Raw genomic sequence first — 14,581 nt, 5'->3', positions numbered from 1 at the left:
ACTTAATCTTGCACTATTTCTAGCTTCACGAACAGAACCTGATTGTAATTTAAATGGTTAGGAAGGCAGTTTTCTATTAAATAACTCCATGTATATAATTCTATGCGAGTCAGAACTTCAAGGCATTGTGTAGTATTTAATACATTTTGTTATTCATATAATATGCTATCACATATTTTCAGTTTACTATGAAAATTTTGCCTCAACGTAATGAGTTGATCTTCTTGGGGAGCTCATTCTCAATAGTCTGGTACATCAGAAGACACAAGATCGTCCGCAGATCATATGATAAGGATCAGGACACCTTCCACCATCACTTCCTCATATTACCTTGCCTGTTCTTGGCCCTATGTATACATGAGAGATTTACTTTCAAGGAGGTAAACTGACTCATACAGGTTTTTAAGAAATTTGATTAATAAACTAACATATGCATGCCTAAGGTGCAATTTGTGGTCATTTTCTATACTATCTTTTACTTTGTTGTTTCTTGTGGTATGGTGAAGAAATTTCTTGCTTGGAACTTATATTTCTCCATTATACATTCAGATTTGTTGCCTTCATTATGTACTTTGTAATTTCTGTTAATAGGTTATGTGGACATTCTCCTTATATTTGGAGGTTGTTGCGATACTTCCTCAGCTGATCTTGTTACAGAGAACCAAGAATATTGATAACTTGACCGAGCAATATGTTTTTCTCCTGGGGTGAGCTATCTTTCTGTACTCCATGTTCAACTCATTTACTGTTATAAGTTTCATTTAGAATGATTTGTGCCATGATTTAGGAGTCTGTACTTTTGTTCATGCTCAAATCCTTAGAATTTTCATATGTGACCAAGGCTTGCCCGTTGCTGATGTGGGTCATTAGCTTCAGGAGGATATTGCAACATTCACCTCCTTTTAAATTGTGATCCACTAGATTCTTCCAACCATTTGTCAGTCTTATCCGAGTTTATGTTTCCCCTCCATTATACATAGTTGGGAGAAATCTCAAGAAATAGCAAAGGAGAAAAACTTACCTCCGAAATGCGTCTCTTAGCCAAATTTTCCAATATTACTGGTTTCTGGCAATTTTTAGCGTTATATTATGAATTTCCCTATATGTCTAGTGATATTATTTCATCCTCAAAAAATTAACTGAATGTTAGAATGTCAATTTAGAGTTGTATTTATTTGAAAAGATTGGTTTGGATTTATGATTCAATTGAGATCTAAAACCTAATCAGATATCCACTTATGCAAATAATCAAGAAGAAGACTTAAGAGCTCAATTGAGACCAAATTATTTTGTAGAACTTCTGCAGAAGATAACACCTTTCTCCACAGTTAAATTCTTTGGTGCACCAAGTATCAACATCTTTGATTTGTACATACACATTATCCGATATGACACCCGGATATTTTTTTAAATGTCTCTGATATATCCCCGATATCCCCATCCTATATGAAATTATTTTTTAAATGCTGCACCAAACTGGTGGTGGTCTGATAACTGCAGCAAGTGCAGCTTTAATTTAGTTTAAGATGTTGCGGGACTTTGTAGATAACAATGGGGAATGCTAATTAGCTAGAATGTGCTGAAGCATTATGCTTTCAATAGGCTTTTCATGGGGATGACTCTTCGGGAACCTATTATGTTTTTTCACCCTTGGCTTAGGGAAATTGATGAATTATTATGCACTTATTTTGGTATGTTGGTATTCTGGTTATGTGAAGGCATGAAAGGCTGGATTCAGGTCTTATTCGTGTCGTTTGTCTTTGCTTGTTTTGCATTACAGTGCAGGTGCCAGTTGATCTTCATCAAGTTGCATGGAAGAATGTGATTAATGAATACCTTTTATCAGTACGTTTCATCAGGTAAAAGATGCTTGGTTTTGCGCAAAATTTTTTAAAAACATAGAGCTATTGTTGGTCTTCACGACATGGAGTCGAAGTTTCGTTATGCTGATTGTACCTTGGTTACCTACCTGTGTTCTGAGCTGATGCTGTTTGTGCTTTCATGTAGAATCTCTTTTCGAGTTTGTGATAATTGAGTGCGTGTTTTGTGCGGTCTTTGGAGGATTAGAGAGCAGTTATAGAGGGTTTTCATATTGAGTGTGCTTGGGAGAGCGTTCCCCCCTCAAACTAGCTTTTTAAAGTAGCTTTTTCATGGCTAAGTGATTGGTAAATCATCAGCAAACTAGCTTAGAAGTCCAATTAAAAAAAGTTAAGTAAACCAACTTATAATCATATAAATAAGTTAGGTTGCTAAATAAGCTAGATTTGACAAAGTAAATGATCATACATTTGTGATTCTTGAAAATATAGTTGCTGGGAACTTCCAGCAATTTTTTTCTGTTGTTGAAAGTGGTGCTAAATTTCTACAAATTGCACTTTGCGTGCAACGAACTGCAAAAACTTATGCAACTTACCTTGTAACAAACAAGAAACATTAATTTCTTGCACGCAATGGGAACTGAACCTGATTTGACAAGGTTTAGCGATAAAAACACACTACCTAGTGACATTCCAGCATATGGTGACACATAAGATAGAAAATTTAAATATTAGTGAACATGCAGTTAGCTTTGAAGTTCAGGCCTGCAACCAATTCACTTACCCTGAGCTGCATGCGCTTCTCTACCAACCAATGTTCTAATGATAGAATCGGGCTAATATCGTATCCTTAGAAAGAAAAATAAAAATAAAATAGAAACAATGAGGTTGGTGGTGTAGTGGAACTTTTTTCTTTAGGTTTTAATTGTACCAAATTATTGTCTTCTTATTTTCATTAATAAAAAATTTAAACAAAATTATTAAAGAAATTAATATAAGCTTGTGATTTCTAATTATTGGTGTTTTTGTTTTCTGTTTTGTGTCCATATAATGTTCATGGCTTTAGGATCTCATTATTGGTGTTGTTAATTTCTGTTTTTGCAGCAGTACAAGTACTCAATTGCTGAAGATGATGAGTCTCCCAAGTCATATGTAATGCAGCAAATTTAGTTTCTGTTGTTCTGTGTACTATGGTTAATTTCTTATACTCCATGTTGGACTATCCAAAGACTAGTATTTGTTTTTTGGCACATTTGTGTTGACTCTTCTTGTATGCTACAACTTGGTTATGTATCAGTTTGAACCTTTAAATGAAATATTTGCTTTTATGGTTGTCACAATTGGAAGTTATTTCTAGTTCAACCTCAAAGGTTTACAGGCACAACTGAAATGCTATAAGAAGTGGAAACAATTGCTGAAATACTATTAAAAGAAGAAAGACAACATTCATTGAAACGTCATTGTAGTAACTCAAACGCTATCAAATGTAAGACAATAACAGCGTAGAAATGCTATGAATGAAAACTAACTAATAGCGTTTTTCAACCGCTATGAAAGATATTTGTCATAGCAATATAGAAACGCTATTGAATACTCTTTTATAGCTACATAAAAACGCTATGGTTGGAAACTAACTAATAGCGTTTTTCAACCGCTATGAAAGATATTTGTCATAGCAATATAGAAACGCTATTGAATATTCTTTTATAGCAACATAAAAACGCTATGGTTGGAAACTTTTTGATAGCGTTTGGGGAAACGCTATGTAAAACCACAGTCCTACTATAGCGGGTTCTGACACAGCGTTGATTAAAACGCTATGAAATAATACCATAGCGTTTTTCGGCCGCTATGGTAGATTTCAGGTGTTGTAGTGAATAATGCGAAGAGACAAACATGGACTTTTACCCATTTTTTTGTTGATTTGGTAGTGCTGCATCATCGTCATGTCCACAAGATTTCACGAAAATTTATAAAAAAGATCTAGGCCGATGATAGAGGTCAAGTTAGAGGCCTGATTGATGACTTCTAAAAATTGATAACACAAATGATATTGGTTGATACTTCAGTGACCACCATTGAATTTTTGCCAATAATATAATTACTATAGAAGCACCGTATGGTTCTTGATGTCATTTCTTCCATTACATACTCTTTTGGTAACTTTGTTTAAATAGGCTTTAGTTTATTTTTATCCTCTGAACTTGTTAATTTGTCACCTCATAAACTATTTTTAGTCATACCTCAACCCCTAAATATTAGATATGTCCTTGCTTTCCCATGAACTATGTATAGTCACGTGATACCTTCTACACTACTGCTTTTAATAGCTAGCTACCGACTTTTGTTTATTATTTTTTTGGGTATTTTAAATGTATTTATGTGAGAAAAAAATGTTAGTCCAGAGGGTAAGGTAGGGAGTGAAAATAAGAGAAGCATGGACGAATTTAATAGTTTAAAGTGTAAGGTGGGACCAAAAATAGTTCATGCGATAAGAAGCGACAAATCTAATAGTTTAGGGGAGAAGTAAGAACTGAAACTCTATAATTATAAATATTGGCATTAAAAAAAAACAAATGTATAAGTAACATAAATGTGCTCTCATAGAATCTAATGACTTCATTGTATAATTATTGACTCCATAACATGCAAATCTTATAGATATAATAGATGCATATGTCATATTTTTGTGAAACCATTTATTTATTCACCATCCTTCTTCTGAATAAGACCACTTAAATCTTGATAAGAGAGATTTTAACACAAGGAAGAGGCAGAAAGAACACTAAACAGTTCCGGTGAGGACAACAATGTCGACGCCGAAGAGGGAGTGGGTGGAGGGGAGGCCGCGGCGGGAGGGAACAAAAGATATGGGGGCAACAAAAGAGGCCGAGCCCTAGATTGGAAGCTCGGCTTTGCAAGGCGGGAGGGAAGGGGAAGGAGGAAGAAGAATGAAAGGGAGAGGGGTGACCAGAACGAGAATGGAAGGGGAAGGAGGAATCAGGTATTTTTGTACGGACAGTGATAAGTGGTGTTTTCACCCGTAATCGGGTTTTTTTGAGCTGAAAATTTTCGAGGGAAGAATCTGACATGGCGCCCGAACTTTCCTTCACTTTCCTTTTTATTTTATTTTTAAACCAAACATATGATTGTGGGGGAAAATAGTAAATTTTCTCTGCGTCAGTTTTCTGATTGGTCACTTTCTACCACTTTCTGCTTTTTTTTACCAAACAAACAGGCCCTTCAATTGAGCTACGTCCTCCAACCTAGCATCTCCACGAGGAGTTTAGAATCCACCATCTCTGAAGTCCTCGACAGAGCTTGGAATTTCAACCACCAACTGTCCAACTGAAAGCTAGACATGAACCTGTTGTTCTACTTAACAATCCCAAGTGAACAGAACAATGCTTGCCCTCAATTACATTAGTATAATAGTCTATCACTAGTGCAATACAGAAAGTTGTTCCTCTTCTTTTTTTTCCCAGTACCATGCATAATAGAATTTGCGTTTTAAAACAGAGAAAACAATTATAATTTAGACATTTAGAAGAACTGTCATGATTTATTTTACGGATTTTGAAATAGACTAAAATCCATTATTTAATTAGCAAAATCGATCTATTTGGTTATGGGCAAATTTGCAAAATAGACCGTTTTTGGAAAAAAATTAGCGAAATAGACTGTTTTTGGAAAAAATTAGCAAAATAGACCGTTTTTTGGGAAAAGAGGTCGATTTTGAAAAATGGATCAGAAAAAATACGGGACTACTAGTCCCGTATGTTTAAAGTTCACTAATTTTGTTTGTTAACAAAACGTACGGGACTACTAGTCCCGTACGTTTTCCAGAGCCAGCGAAGCCTATGCCAAGCAAATCCACGGGACTACTAGTCCCGTGGATTTCGCGAGCATTAACTGCAATTTATACGGGACTACTAGTCCCGTATAATTACAGACTATATATACACCGAACCTAGGGCACATTTTCCCCTTCGTTTTTTTCTCTCGCCATCTCCCTCTCTCTCCCCCGAGCACCCACTTCCGATCCCCTCTCTCTCTCTCTCTCCTGAGCTCAACTCTAGATCTCCCCCTCTCTCTTTCCCGAGCTCTCATTCTCTCCCAAGCCGATCAAAGCTCTCATTCTCTCCCAAACCCGATCTCCATCTATCCCAAAACCCAACAATCCCTATCTCTCTCCCCCAAACCCAACTCACCTCTTCCTCCCTCAAATCTGACGCCGACGCCGTCGATTCTCTGCGAGGCCGAGGAGATCTGAGATTTAATCAAGGTACAAATTTTAATTTTTCCATAAATTTATATGTATTGTTTAGTTAATGTTGTATATCTAGAAGAAATATATGATTATGGTCTAGAAAAATCTCTGGAAAAAAATATAATTATTATATGATGAATTTTAATGCTTCAGTTAAAATGGCGAACGGAGTACCGATTATTTGCTTATTCAATGGAAAACTGAGCGTTGGAATGAATAATATGCCTATATACGATGGAGGCTCTAGGAAAATGTTCATGTTGTCCAGAAATTACAACTTTGATAGATTGGTGGCGCAAATATACAGAGTCACTGGAATTAATCACGTCGAAAATTCCATTAAGATCTTCTGTAATTGTCCAATAAATGATCAAAGAACAATTGCTGTAGAGATCACCAATGATGAAGAATTGAATAACATGATACAGCTTGCGGAAAAACAAGTATCAATCGAGTTGTTTATTGAAAATATTCCAGTGTATTCGGTCGCTGAAGTTTCATATGCTCGTGGAGAGTTCTCCCGCATGCTTGATAATCAAATCTCGTTATCTCAAAGTGCCATGCGCTTTAAAAATGAGTCGGGTGCAATGTCAAATGACGTGTTCCACAACTCGCCGGGTTATGTTTCAGTTGATTTACCGGGGGGTTCTACAATAGCAGAGGATAATGATGAGGATGTAGATGCCGATGATGATACTGAAGATGCTGAAGAGGATGAACGTCTTGATAGTATGCAGTATGCAATTGGAGAGACCAATGATGACGTAAGTTGGATGGATGAATATTGCGTAAATAACGACTACGTAGAGTCTGAAGAGCCGTTGCCAGAAGAGTTTCAAAATGATGAGTGGATAAATGCCTCACAAGCTGAGTTCGTCGATCCTGGCCCTAATTTCGATCCATCCGAGGACTTTACTTTCAAGAAAGGAGATCTTTTCGAGAACAAGGAAACATTAATTTTCGCTATACGTGAATGGACAATAAAAAACCGGGTCAAATTCAAGACGGTGAAAAGCAACACAACTAGCTATCATGTAAAGTGTTACTTTAATGAGAGAGGTCAAGGAGAGAATACAAGTGCTGCAGATGATAGAAATTCAAAGTGTCCATGGAAGCTTAATGCAGCTATTAGGAAAAAATCACTTGGCCAGTTTATAATCTCTAGTTATTGCGGACTCCATACATGTTCTAATTCGACTGCAACTTATGATCATAAGACTTTGACTTCCTCTTATATCGCAAAGCTAATTATGCCCGAAGTTAGGCGGGAACTTGATCTTACTCCAGGACAGATAATTACAAGGGTATATGACATGAAAAGAATAACAATTTCCAAGTTTAAAGCATATGATGCACGGAGGAAGGCGTTGACTAAAATCTTTGGAGATTGGGAGGAATCTTACCAATTACTTCCGCATTACCTTTCAGCAATTGTGCGGAACAATCCGGGTACCGAATATGACATAGTGTCTAAGGAGGTCGCACCAGAAACGGAGAGGTTCATATGTGTTTTTTGGGCATTTGGGCCCGCTATCAGAGGGTTCTCTTTTTGTCGTCCGCTCTTAAGTATCGATGGAACACATTTATATGGCAAGTATAAAGGAGTAATCTTGGTTGCGACCGGTGTAGATGCAAACGGTGGGCTATTTCCTGTAGCTTTTGCAGTTGTGGAGGTGGAGGATACATCGAGTTGGAAGTGGTTTTTTCAATGTATTTACAAATATATTCCGACTGTTCAAAGTCCACGAGTTATTACCTTTATTTCTGACCGGATGAAAGGAATTCCACGAGCCTTGCACGAGGGGTGGAGTGCACCACATCATCACCGATATTGCTTGCGGCATATAAGAGCTAATTTTAAGAAAAAACATGGAGAGGTCAATTTACAAAATCTATTATGGCAAGCCGGTTGTGCAACTGACTCACTGGTATATGAGCATTGTAGAGAGAAAATTAAATCCATATCACTTGAAGCCCACGATTGGATTGAACAAAACTTGAAGCCGCAATACGAAGATCGATGGGCATTATGTAAAGATGGTGGAGTGCGATATTGTATGATGACAACTAATTGTTCCGAAAGTTTCAACGGCGTACTTAAGGGTGCCCGTGCTATGCCAATTCAAGCCTTAGTTGCAAGGACGTTTTATAGATTGAACGCATATTTTAATAAGAGGCGCATTGATAGTGCAAATTGGACGAGTAAGTACACTCCAAAAAATGAGATTATTTTGCAGAAAAGGATTGTGGCTGTGAGAACATGTAGAATTGAACAATTCAACAACAATGAGTGGGAGGTTAAAGATTGTGATGGTACATACACCGTTCATCTCGACGATCAGGAGTGCAGTTGTACTTGTAGTATACCACAATTACAGAAAATCCCATGTCAACACGTTTTAGCAGCTAGTTCCAATCAAGATGGTGGAGCTAGATTGCTTTATGACCGATATTGCTCAGCTTGGTATTCAACAAATCATTATCGGCGGGCTTATAAGGAGAGTTTTCATCCTCCCGATGATACTCGCTATTGGCCGGAATTATATATACCGTACTTATTACCACCTAAGCACAAAAGACAAGCTGGACGACCAAAATCCGTACGCATTAGATCTACCATGGATCAAGGTCGTGAAGGAGTAGCGTCACGAACCCGATGTGGACAATGTAATCAATTAGGACATAATAGGTCTCGTTGTCCATCAAGAGCAAGTAGATAGCAATTAATTTGTAAGTAAAATATTTTCTAATGATATGTCATCATTATATGTTATTGATTTAGCAAGTAGATACATTGTTCATATGTATTTGATTTGGCAGAAACTCATAAGTTACCGTTATATGTGCAGGTATATACACGATGCTTCCCGGACCGGATAATGATGAAGTCCTTTATGATCAGTCACGCCACCGTTCGGAGAGCATATCATTGACATCGGTAATGATAACATATTTACAGTCACATATTACTTATTCATTTTTATAATCTGGAAGGGGTGGATTTTTTATTTGTTAGTTTTTCCACTAAGATATATATTGTCGTATGGATTTATTGACCTTGGATTTGTTTATCTTAAACTACATATTATCGTATGGGTCGACTTGAGACATTTGGATTTGTTTAGCTTAGACTGATATATATTATCGTATGGATTTGTGATGTGTATTTTTGTCGGATTTTGGATGTGATGTGTATTCCGTTGGATTTGTGTTGTGATGTTGTTGATTACGTCAGATTTGTGTGGTGACGTACTCTATGATGAGATTTGTGTTGTGATATTGTAAATGATATCTTTTTGGCGAAAATTTTGCTTGTAATCGATAAATGAGGCCCGTGCATGTTTGGTGTATCCTGCCCAGCAAATCCACGGGACTAGTAGTCCCGTGGATTTGCTGGGCAGGGGCTTTAGCTGCTCTGCAAAATCCACGGGACTAGTAGTCCCGTGGATTTGCTGGGCAGTGGAATTGGCTACTGTCAAAACGTACGGGACTACTAGTCCCGTTCGTTTTGTTAACAACAAAATTAGTGAACTTTAAACATACGGGACTACTAGTCCCGTATGTTTTCTGATCCATTTTTCAAAATCGACCTCTTTTCCCAAAAAACGGTCTATTTTGCTAGTTTTTTCCAAAAACGGTCTATTTCGCTAATTTTTTTCCAAAAACGGTCTATTTTGCAAATTTGCCCATTTGTTATTTATTTTGCTAAATCAACCAACTTTCAACTATATCAACGACGTGCGCTAGAAGATGGCCGATTTATTTAACAGTTAAACCTATTGCAATCCGATAGATGGTTAAAAATAGAAAAAGCTAAGTTTGAACACCAATGAGAGTATTTTCTAGGTGAAAAGTTGCCTCTACAGCATTAGAGAACCCTGCCCTTTTTTCATGTTTCTTCTTTAGTTTGCTGAAATATTTTTCTACACCAATGTGTATATTAACTGCATGGGATAGGAAATCTGAGTAAGCATCACAGTCAAATTCAACTGTGTACCTGTGAGTAGTCAATTTTGTTTCTCTGTTGTGTACGTGTGGGCACAAAATTTTTCTTACAGTCATTACAAAAGGAAACAGGATGAAAAATACTACAAATTTGCAAAAGTGTCGTGGCAATAAGAAAAGAAAAACGAATAAAGATTATGTAGAAAATCGCGAAGGATTTGAGAAAATCGTGCAAAAACACGAGTACAGGAAATCCCTCGGGTCGGTCGACCGACGGCATAGGCCCGGTCGATCGACAGATTGTTGAATTACAGTCTCTGGTCGGTCGACAGAACGTGTATGGCCAGTCGACTAAAAACGTGCATATTACAGGGTGAGAAATTGAGCTTCTGTCGGATTGACCGGTGGCACATGTGCGGTCGACATCCTAGGCTTTTTCCTATCAAAGTAATTAAATTGTCTTTGATGACCAAGCAGGGGCGAATTAATAGTTTAGGGGGCAGGGTGGAACCGAAAATAGTTCAGAATAGTTCATGCAAGAACAATAGCGACGTATTAAAAATATGTAACAACACACAAAATTTCAAAATTTGTACTTAGTACTTGAGTTTTCCATTTTAGGATCTTCATCATTGTATACGTACTCCATAACATGTGAATCTAATAGCTAAAATTTTGCGCATTGTATCATTGTTAAAATGGTTTCTTCATTCATCATCTTCATAGTAATTATATTAATTTCTCATAAGTTGTACGCACTAAAATCCAAAATAACAAAATCTAAGTTAACATGAAGAAAATATATTCGTTACGCGCACTTCGTTATTGTCAGATTCTTTGTCAAAATCATTCTTGTCATCTTGGTCGCCATCCTCATCTTTATCCCTTGCCTTCGGCTCATTAACTATAATTGATTCAATTTTCTTTTTGCAGTGAGTATCCTATTGTTGGATTTTTTTGGTCAAAACCATTTTCTAAAAATGAGTTTTCAAACTATGTATTTATTAACTACTTGTATTTTTTAGAAATTCTTAGTAACGTAGTGGAAAGTTAAAGTTTTGGTGTTTCAAAAGGTCATGTGTTCGAGGCTTGCCAACGGTAAGCCAAGAATTGTTTTTATTCAATTAATCCCTCATAAGTTCTAGTGGGCCGTAGGCCAATGGGTCAGGGATCGGGGCTAATCGGACTAGATGGTGCCTTTTAGCACTCACGCGAGGCTGGTAGCGACCCTCGCGTTGCATTTAAGTCATTTGTTGTTACAATCATAATTGTCATTATGATTTGTAACAGTCAAATAACCATTAAGATGACCTTAGAGGCCTATAAATAAAGCCCCTTGGGGCAGCTCTCAAAGATACGAAAGAACACATTGAAGTGTTTTAGTTGTTATGCTGCTGTAGCAGAGTTTGAAAGCGTACAAGCTTTAGTCTGTACCCGAAGAAACAGAACCCTGAACCGAAAGGTTATTACACATCGAAAGATTTTTGTCTTAACCGAAAGGTTTTTTGAACCGAAAGGTTTAACAAATCAAGGAGATCTTTTCATGAACCAAAAGGTTTTAACCGAAAGGTTTTGAACCGTAAAGTTTAACAGATCGATGATATCTTTGCCTTGACCGAAAGGTCTTATAGATCGAGTAGATCTTGACAATACTTGGTCGGTGCACACCAGTGTACTGTACTGCTGTTCCTGAAAGTAGTTTGGCCTTGGGATTCTTGCACAAGTGTAAGTCAAATTTTGCTTTAAGCACAGCATTTCATAAACGCACAGCAGCTAAACTTAAAAAAGTTTAAAAATATAGCACTTCAGCTATCTAACAGATTTATCTGTTTTATTCCAGATTTAGCAATAGACGTCAACAATCTTAAAGCAATATTTCTGATCTACATTGAATCATGCGAGGACACTTGGAGTGGACTTTCTTAAGTTAGAAAACTTTGACGGATCCAACTTTAACGCATGGCGTCAAAAAGTAATTTTCGGGATGCAACTCCTGAAAATCTACTATGTGGTATCTGAGGAGAAACCCGACTCTGAAGAAGATTCTGAGTCTGAAGCCTCTTGGGGTAGAGATGATCACTTCTTCATGAGTTATCTCCTTAACTGTCTGGTCAATCATTTAATAGATGTTTACACCAATAAGCCCTCTACAAAGGAAATCTGGAATGCTTTGGAGGACCAGTACAAGGATGAGGAGAAGCTGTCCAAGTCTCACCTCATTGACAAGATTCTGGACTTTAAAGTTAAAGATGACACTGAGGTTTCGTCTCAAGTCAAAGAGCTTGAAAAACTTGTTATGAAGTTAAAGGATAAAAAGATTAATTTTTGTATAACCTTCATTTTTAGTGCAATTATCAACAAGCTTCCTTCATCTTGAATGTCATTCTCCACTGATATTCGGAGAAGAAAAAGACAGGTGATTGTATCTGATTTGAAGAGGTTCATTCGCATCGAGGATGAGATTTGGACTAGCACGAAGAATGAGCTTATTGCTAAGCAAAAGGCGTCTGCTAACATGGTAGTTGTTAACTCTAAGAAGGGTACTAGTTCTTCTTCCAAGAAGAAGAAGAAGTCATTTAACAAAAAGAAGAATCAAAACCCGAAGAATCTAAATGTTCAGAAGAAAGAGTTCAAGAAGAGCGGCAAATGCTTCAACTATGGGAAGCAATGATATTTTGCTAAGGACTGCAAAGCACCAAAGAAGGGAACAACACACAATGTTAATTAAGTTGATAATTGTGTGGTTATGCTCTTTCAGGTGATAACTTCCAATAACATCTCTGGTTGGTGGTTAGACACAGGTGCTACCTGCCATGTCCACTCTAACAGAGATTTGTTCTCTTCTTATATTGTTGCAAAAGAGAACGTATCAATGGCTGATCATTTTGTAGTGCATGCTCTTGAAACTAGGACTGTGGTGCTGACTCTCTTCAGGGAAGACTCTCACATTGAATGATGTGAAACATATTCCCTCAATTGCCAAAAACTTAGTCTCTAGAAGCCTGCTATGTAACGTAGGTATGAGGCTGGATTTTCAAGGAGGAAATGTTGTGTTATCTTTTAAAAAAATATATTTTGGAAATGCATATCGTACTAATAGCATGTATAAAATCAGTATTATTGTATCTAACTCAATTATAAATGAAATGTCATCTTCTGCTTACTCCTCTGTGTTATGACATTATAGATTGGGACATGTAAATTATAGAAAACTATCTAGCATGGAGAAGTTAGGATTACTTCCAAAATATGAGGGTAACAAACCTGAGAAGTGTGAAGTCTGCGCGCAAGCAAAACTGACAAGGAAATCCTTTCCAAGTGTCACAAGGAGCACCAACCTATGGGATCTTATTCACTCAGATACTTATGACTTTAAGAGCTTCGTCACTCGAGACGGCATGAAATACTTCTGTAATAACTGTGAATTTTTGATACTAGTTAAAATAATTTTTTTGGTATTTTAAAATATTCAATTATCATTTTAAAAGAGTATTTATATTTTCTCGATTTTTTAGAATTTTCTATGATTTAAAAAACTAATTTTATATTTTTTAAATGATTTTGATATTTGTAAATTAACTTAGTACAGTAAAAACTTTTGAATTAATCTGTTGTATTATTATTACTATTACGTATTATTTTGTATAATCCGTTGTATTGTTATTACTATTACGTATTATTTTGTATAATCCATTGTGTTAATGTTACTAGTATGTATTATTTTGTAAATAAATTTTCCATAATTATTTAATTTACTACTTAATTAATTATTAATTATATTTAAAATTTTCGTTTATATCCTAACCCCCTATATATACATTTTTTTTTCTTTTTCCTTCTTGTTTTCACGTGAAACTGTTGCGCGCAGCGGAAATTTCGGCAGCACTTCGACAGCACAACAAGAGAGTCAGGTCGCAATAAGAATTCTTGTTTCTCAAAGGGAACAAGAATCTGAAGCCTAATATCCCATCAAAGTGGGATATTTGCTCTTCCTCTCGTCAGCTCTAGGACTGCGCGTCGAGGGACCCTAAAAGCTATTACAAATCACACAAAAGCAGTACAACCAATTTTTACGTGGTTCGGCAAATTGCCTACGTCCACGGGGCAAGGAGGGGGGAGATCTACTATTAGAGTCTCTCAAAGGGATGCACAAAACCCTAAAAGGGACTACACAAAATCTCCTTCGCACAAGAAAATACTCAGCCGCCAAAGATCCTTGCACGCGCTCTGTTCTTGCACCCCGCAGCCGCCAATTAAACAAAACTTCTTGCTCACCAATTGCGGCTACCTCCTGCTCCTGCACATCCGAAAAATACCCTAGCATGGGTATTTATACTACAGTTCATGGGCCGCATCCGACTCGTTCACGTGTTCACGCGGAAACAATTCGTTCGTGGCTAGGTGGACCCCCACAACGAAACCGCGTTCTCAACTCATGCGTTCACGTGGGTGCTTTTCTTGATCGTGGCCCACCACTTGCGTTCACAATTCTCCACCTCGGTGAAGTTTTCTCAAAACTGAGCTGACACCAAAGCAACCAAATGTCCCA

At 37.0% G+C, this 14,581-nt stretch overlaps 1 protein-coding gene and 1 long non-coding RNA gene across 3 annotated transcripts; both read left to right on the top strand.

Annotated features, from left to right (window-relative positions):
- The first annotated feature begins 214 nt into the window (after positions 1 to 214).
- Positions 215 to 3,157, top strand: LOC109827141. Of its 2 annotated transcripts, none has more exons than XR_002243349.1 (4): positions 215 to 380; positions 592 to 707; positions 1,786 to 1,859; positions 2,922 to 3,157. It is a non-coding gene; the product is annotated as an uncharacterized LOC109827141 (long non-coding RNA). The 2 variants fall into 2 exon arrangements; XR_002243348.1 differs by having other exon boundaries at positions 1,781 to 1,859.
- A 3,088-nt stretch (positions 3,158 to 6,245) lies between these two features.
- On the top strand, positions 6,246 to 8,497 carry LOC109827143. Its single transcript, XM_020394105.1, has 2 exons — positions 6,246 to 8,400; positions 8,466 to 8,497. The coding sequence occupies exons 1-2, from the start codon at positions 6,246 to 6,248 to the stop codon at positions 8,495 to 8,497; spliced, it is 2,187 nt and encodes a 728-aa protein (XP_020249694.1).
- The last annotated feature ends 6,084 nt before the right edge of the window (positions 8,498 to 14,581 follow it).

This window comes from Asparagus officinalis, unplaced genomic scaffold, assembly GCF_001876935.1.
Source record: "Asparagus officinalis unplaced genomic scaffold, Aspof.V1 AsparagusV1_Un53, whole genome shotgun sequence".
NCBI lineage: Eukaryota > Viridiplantae > Streptophyta > Magnoliopsida > Asparagales > Asparagaceae > Asparagus > Asparagus officinalis.
This window is presented reverse-complemented; position numbering and strand designations above follow the sequence as displayed.

Excerpts from the sequence above, each read along its gene's own strand:
- LOC109827143 (XM_020394105.1), top strand. The coding sequence starts at position 6,246 with ATGGCGAACGGAGTACCGATTATTTGCTTATTCAATGGAAAACTGAGC. Across the intron at positions 8,401-8,465 it reads GGAGGTTAAAGATTGTGATG|AAAATCCCATGTCAACACGT; the intron begins GTACATACACCG and ends CCACAATTACAG.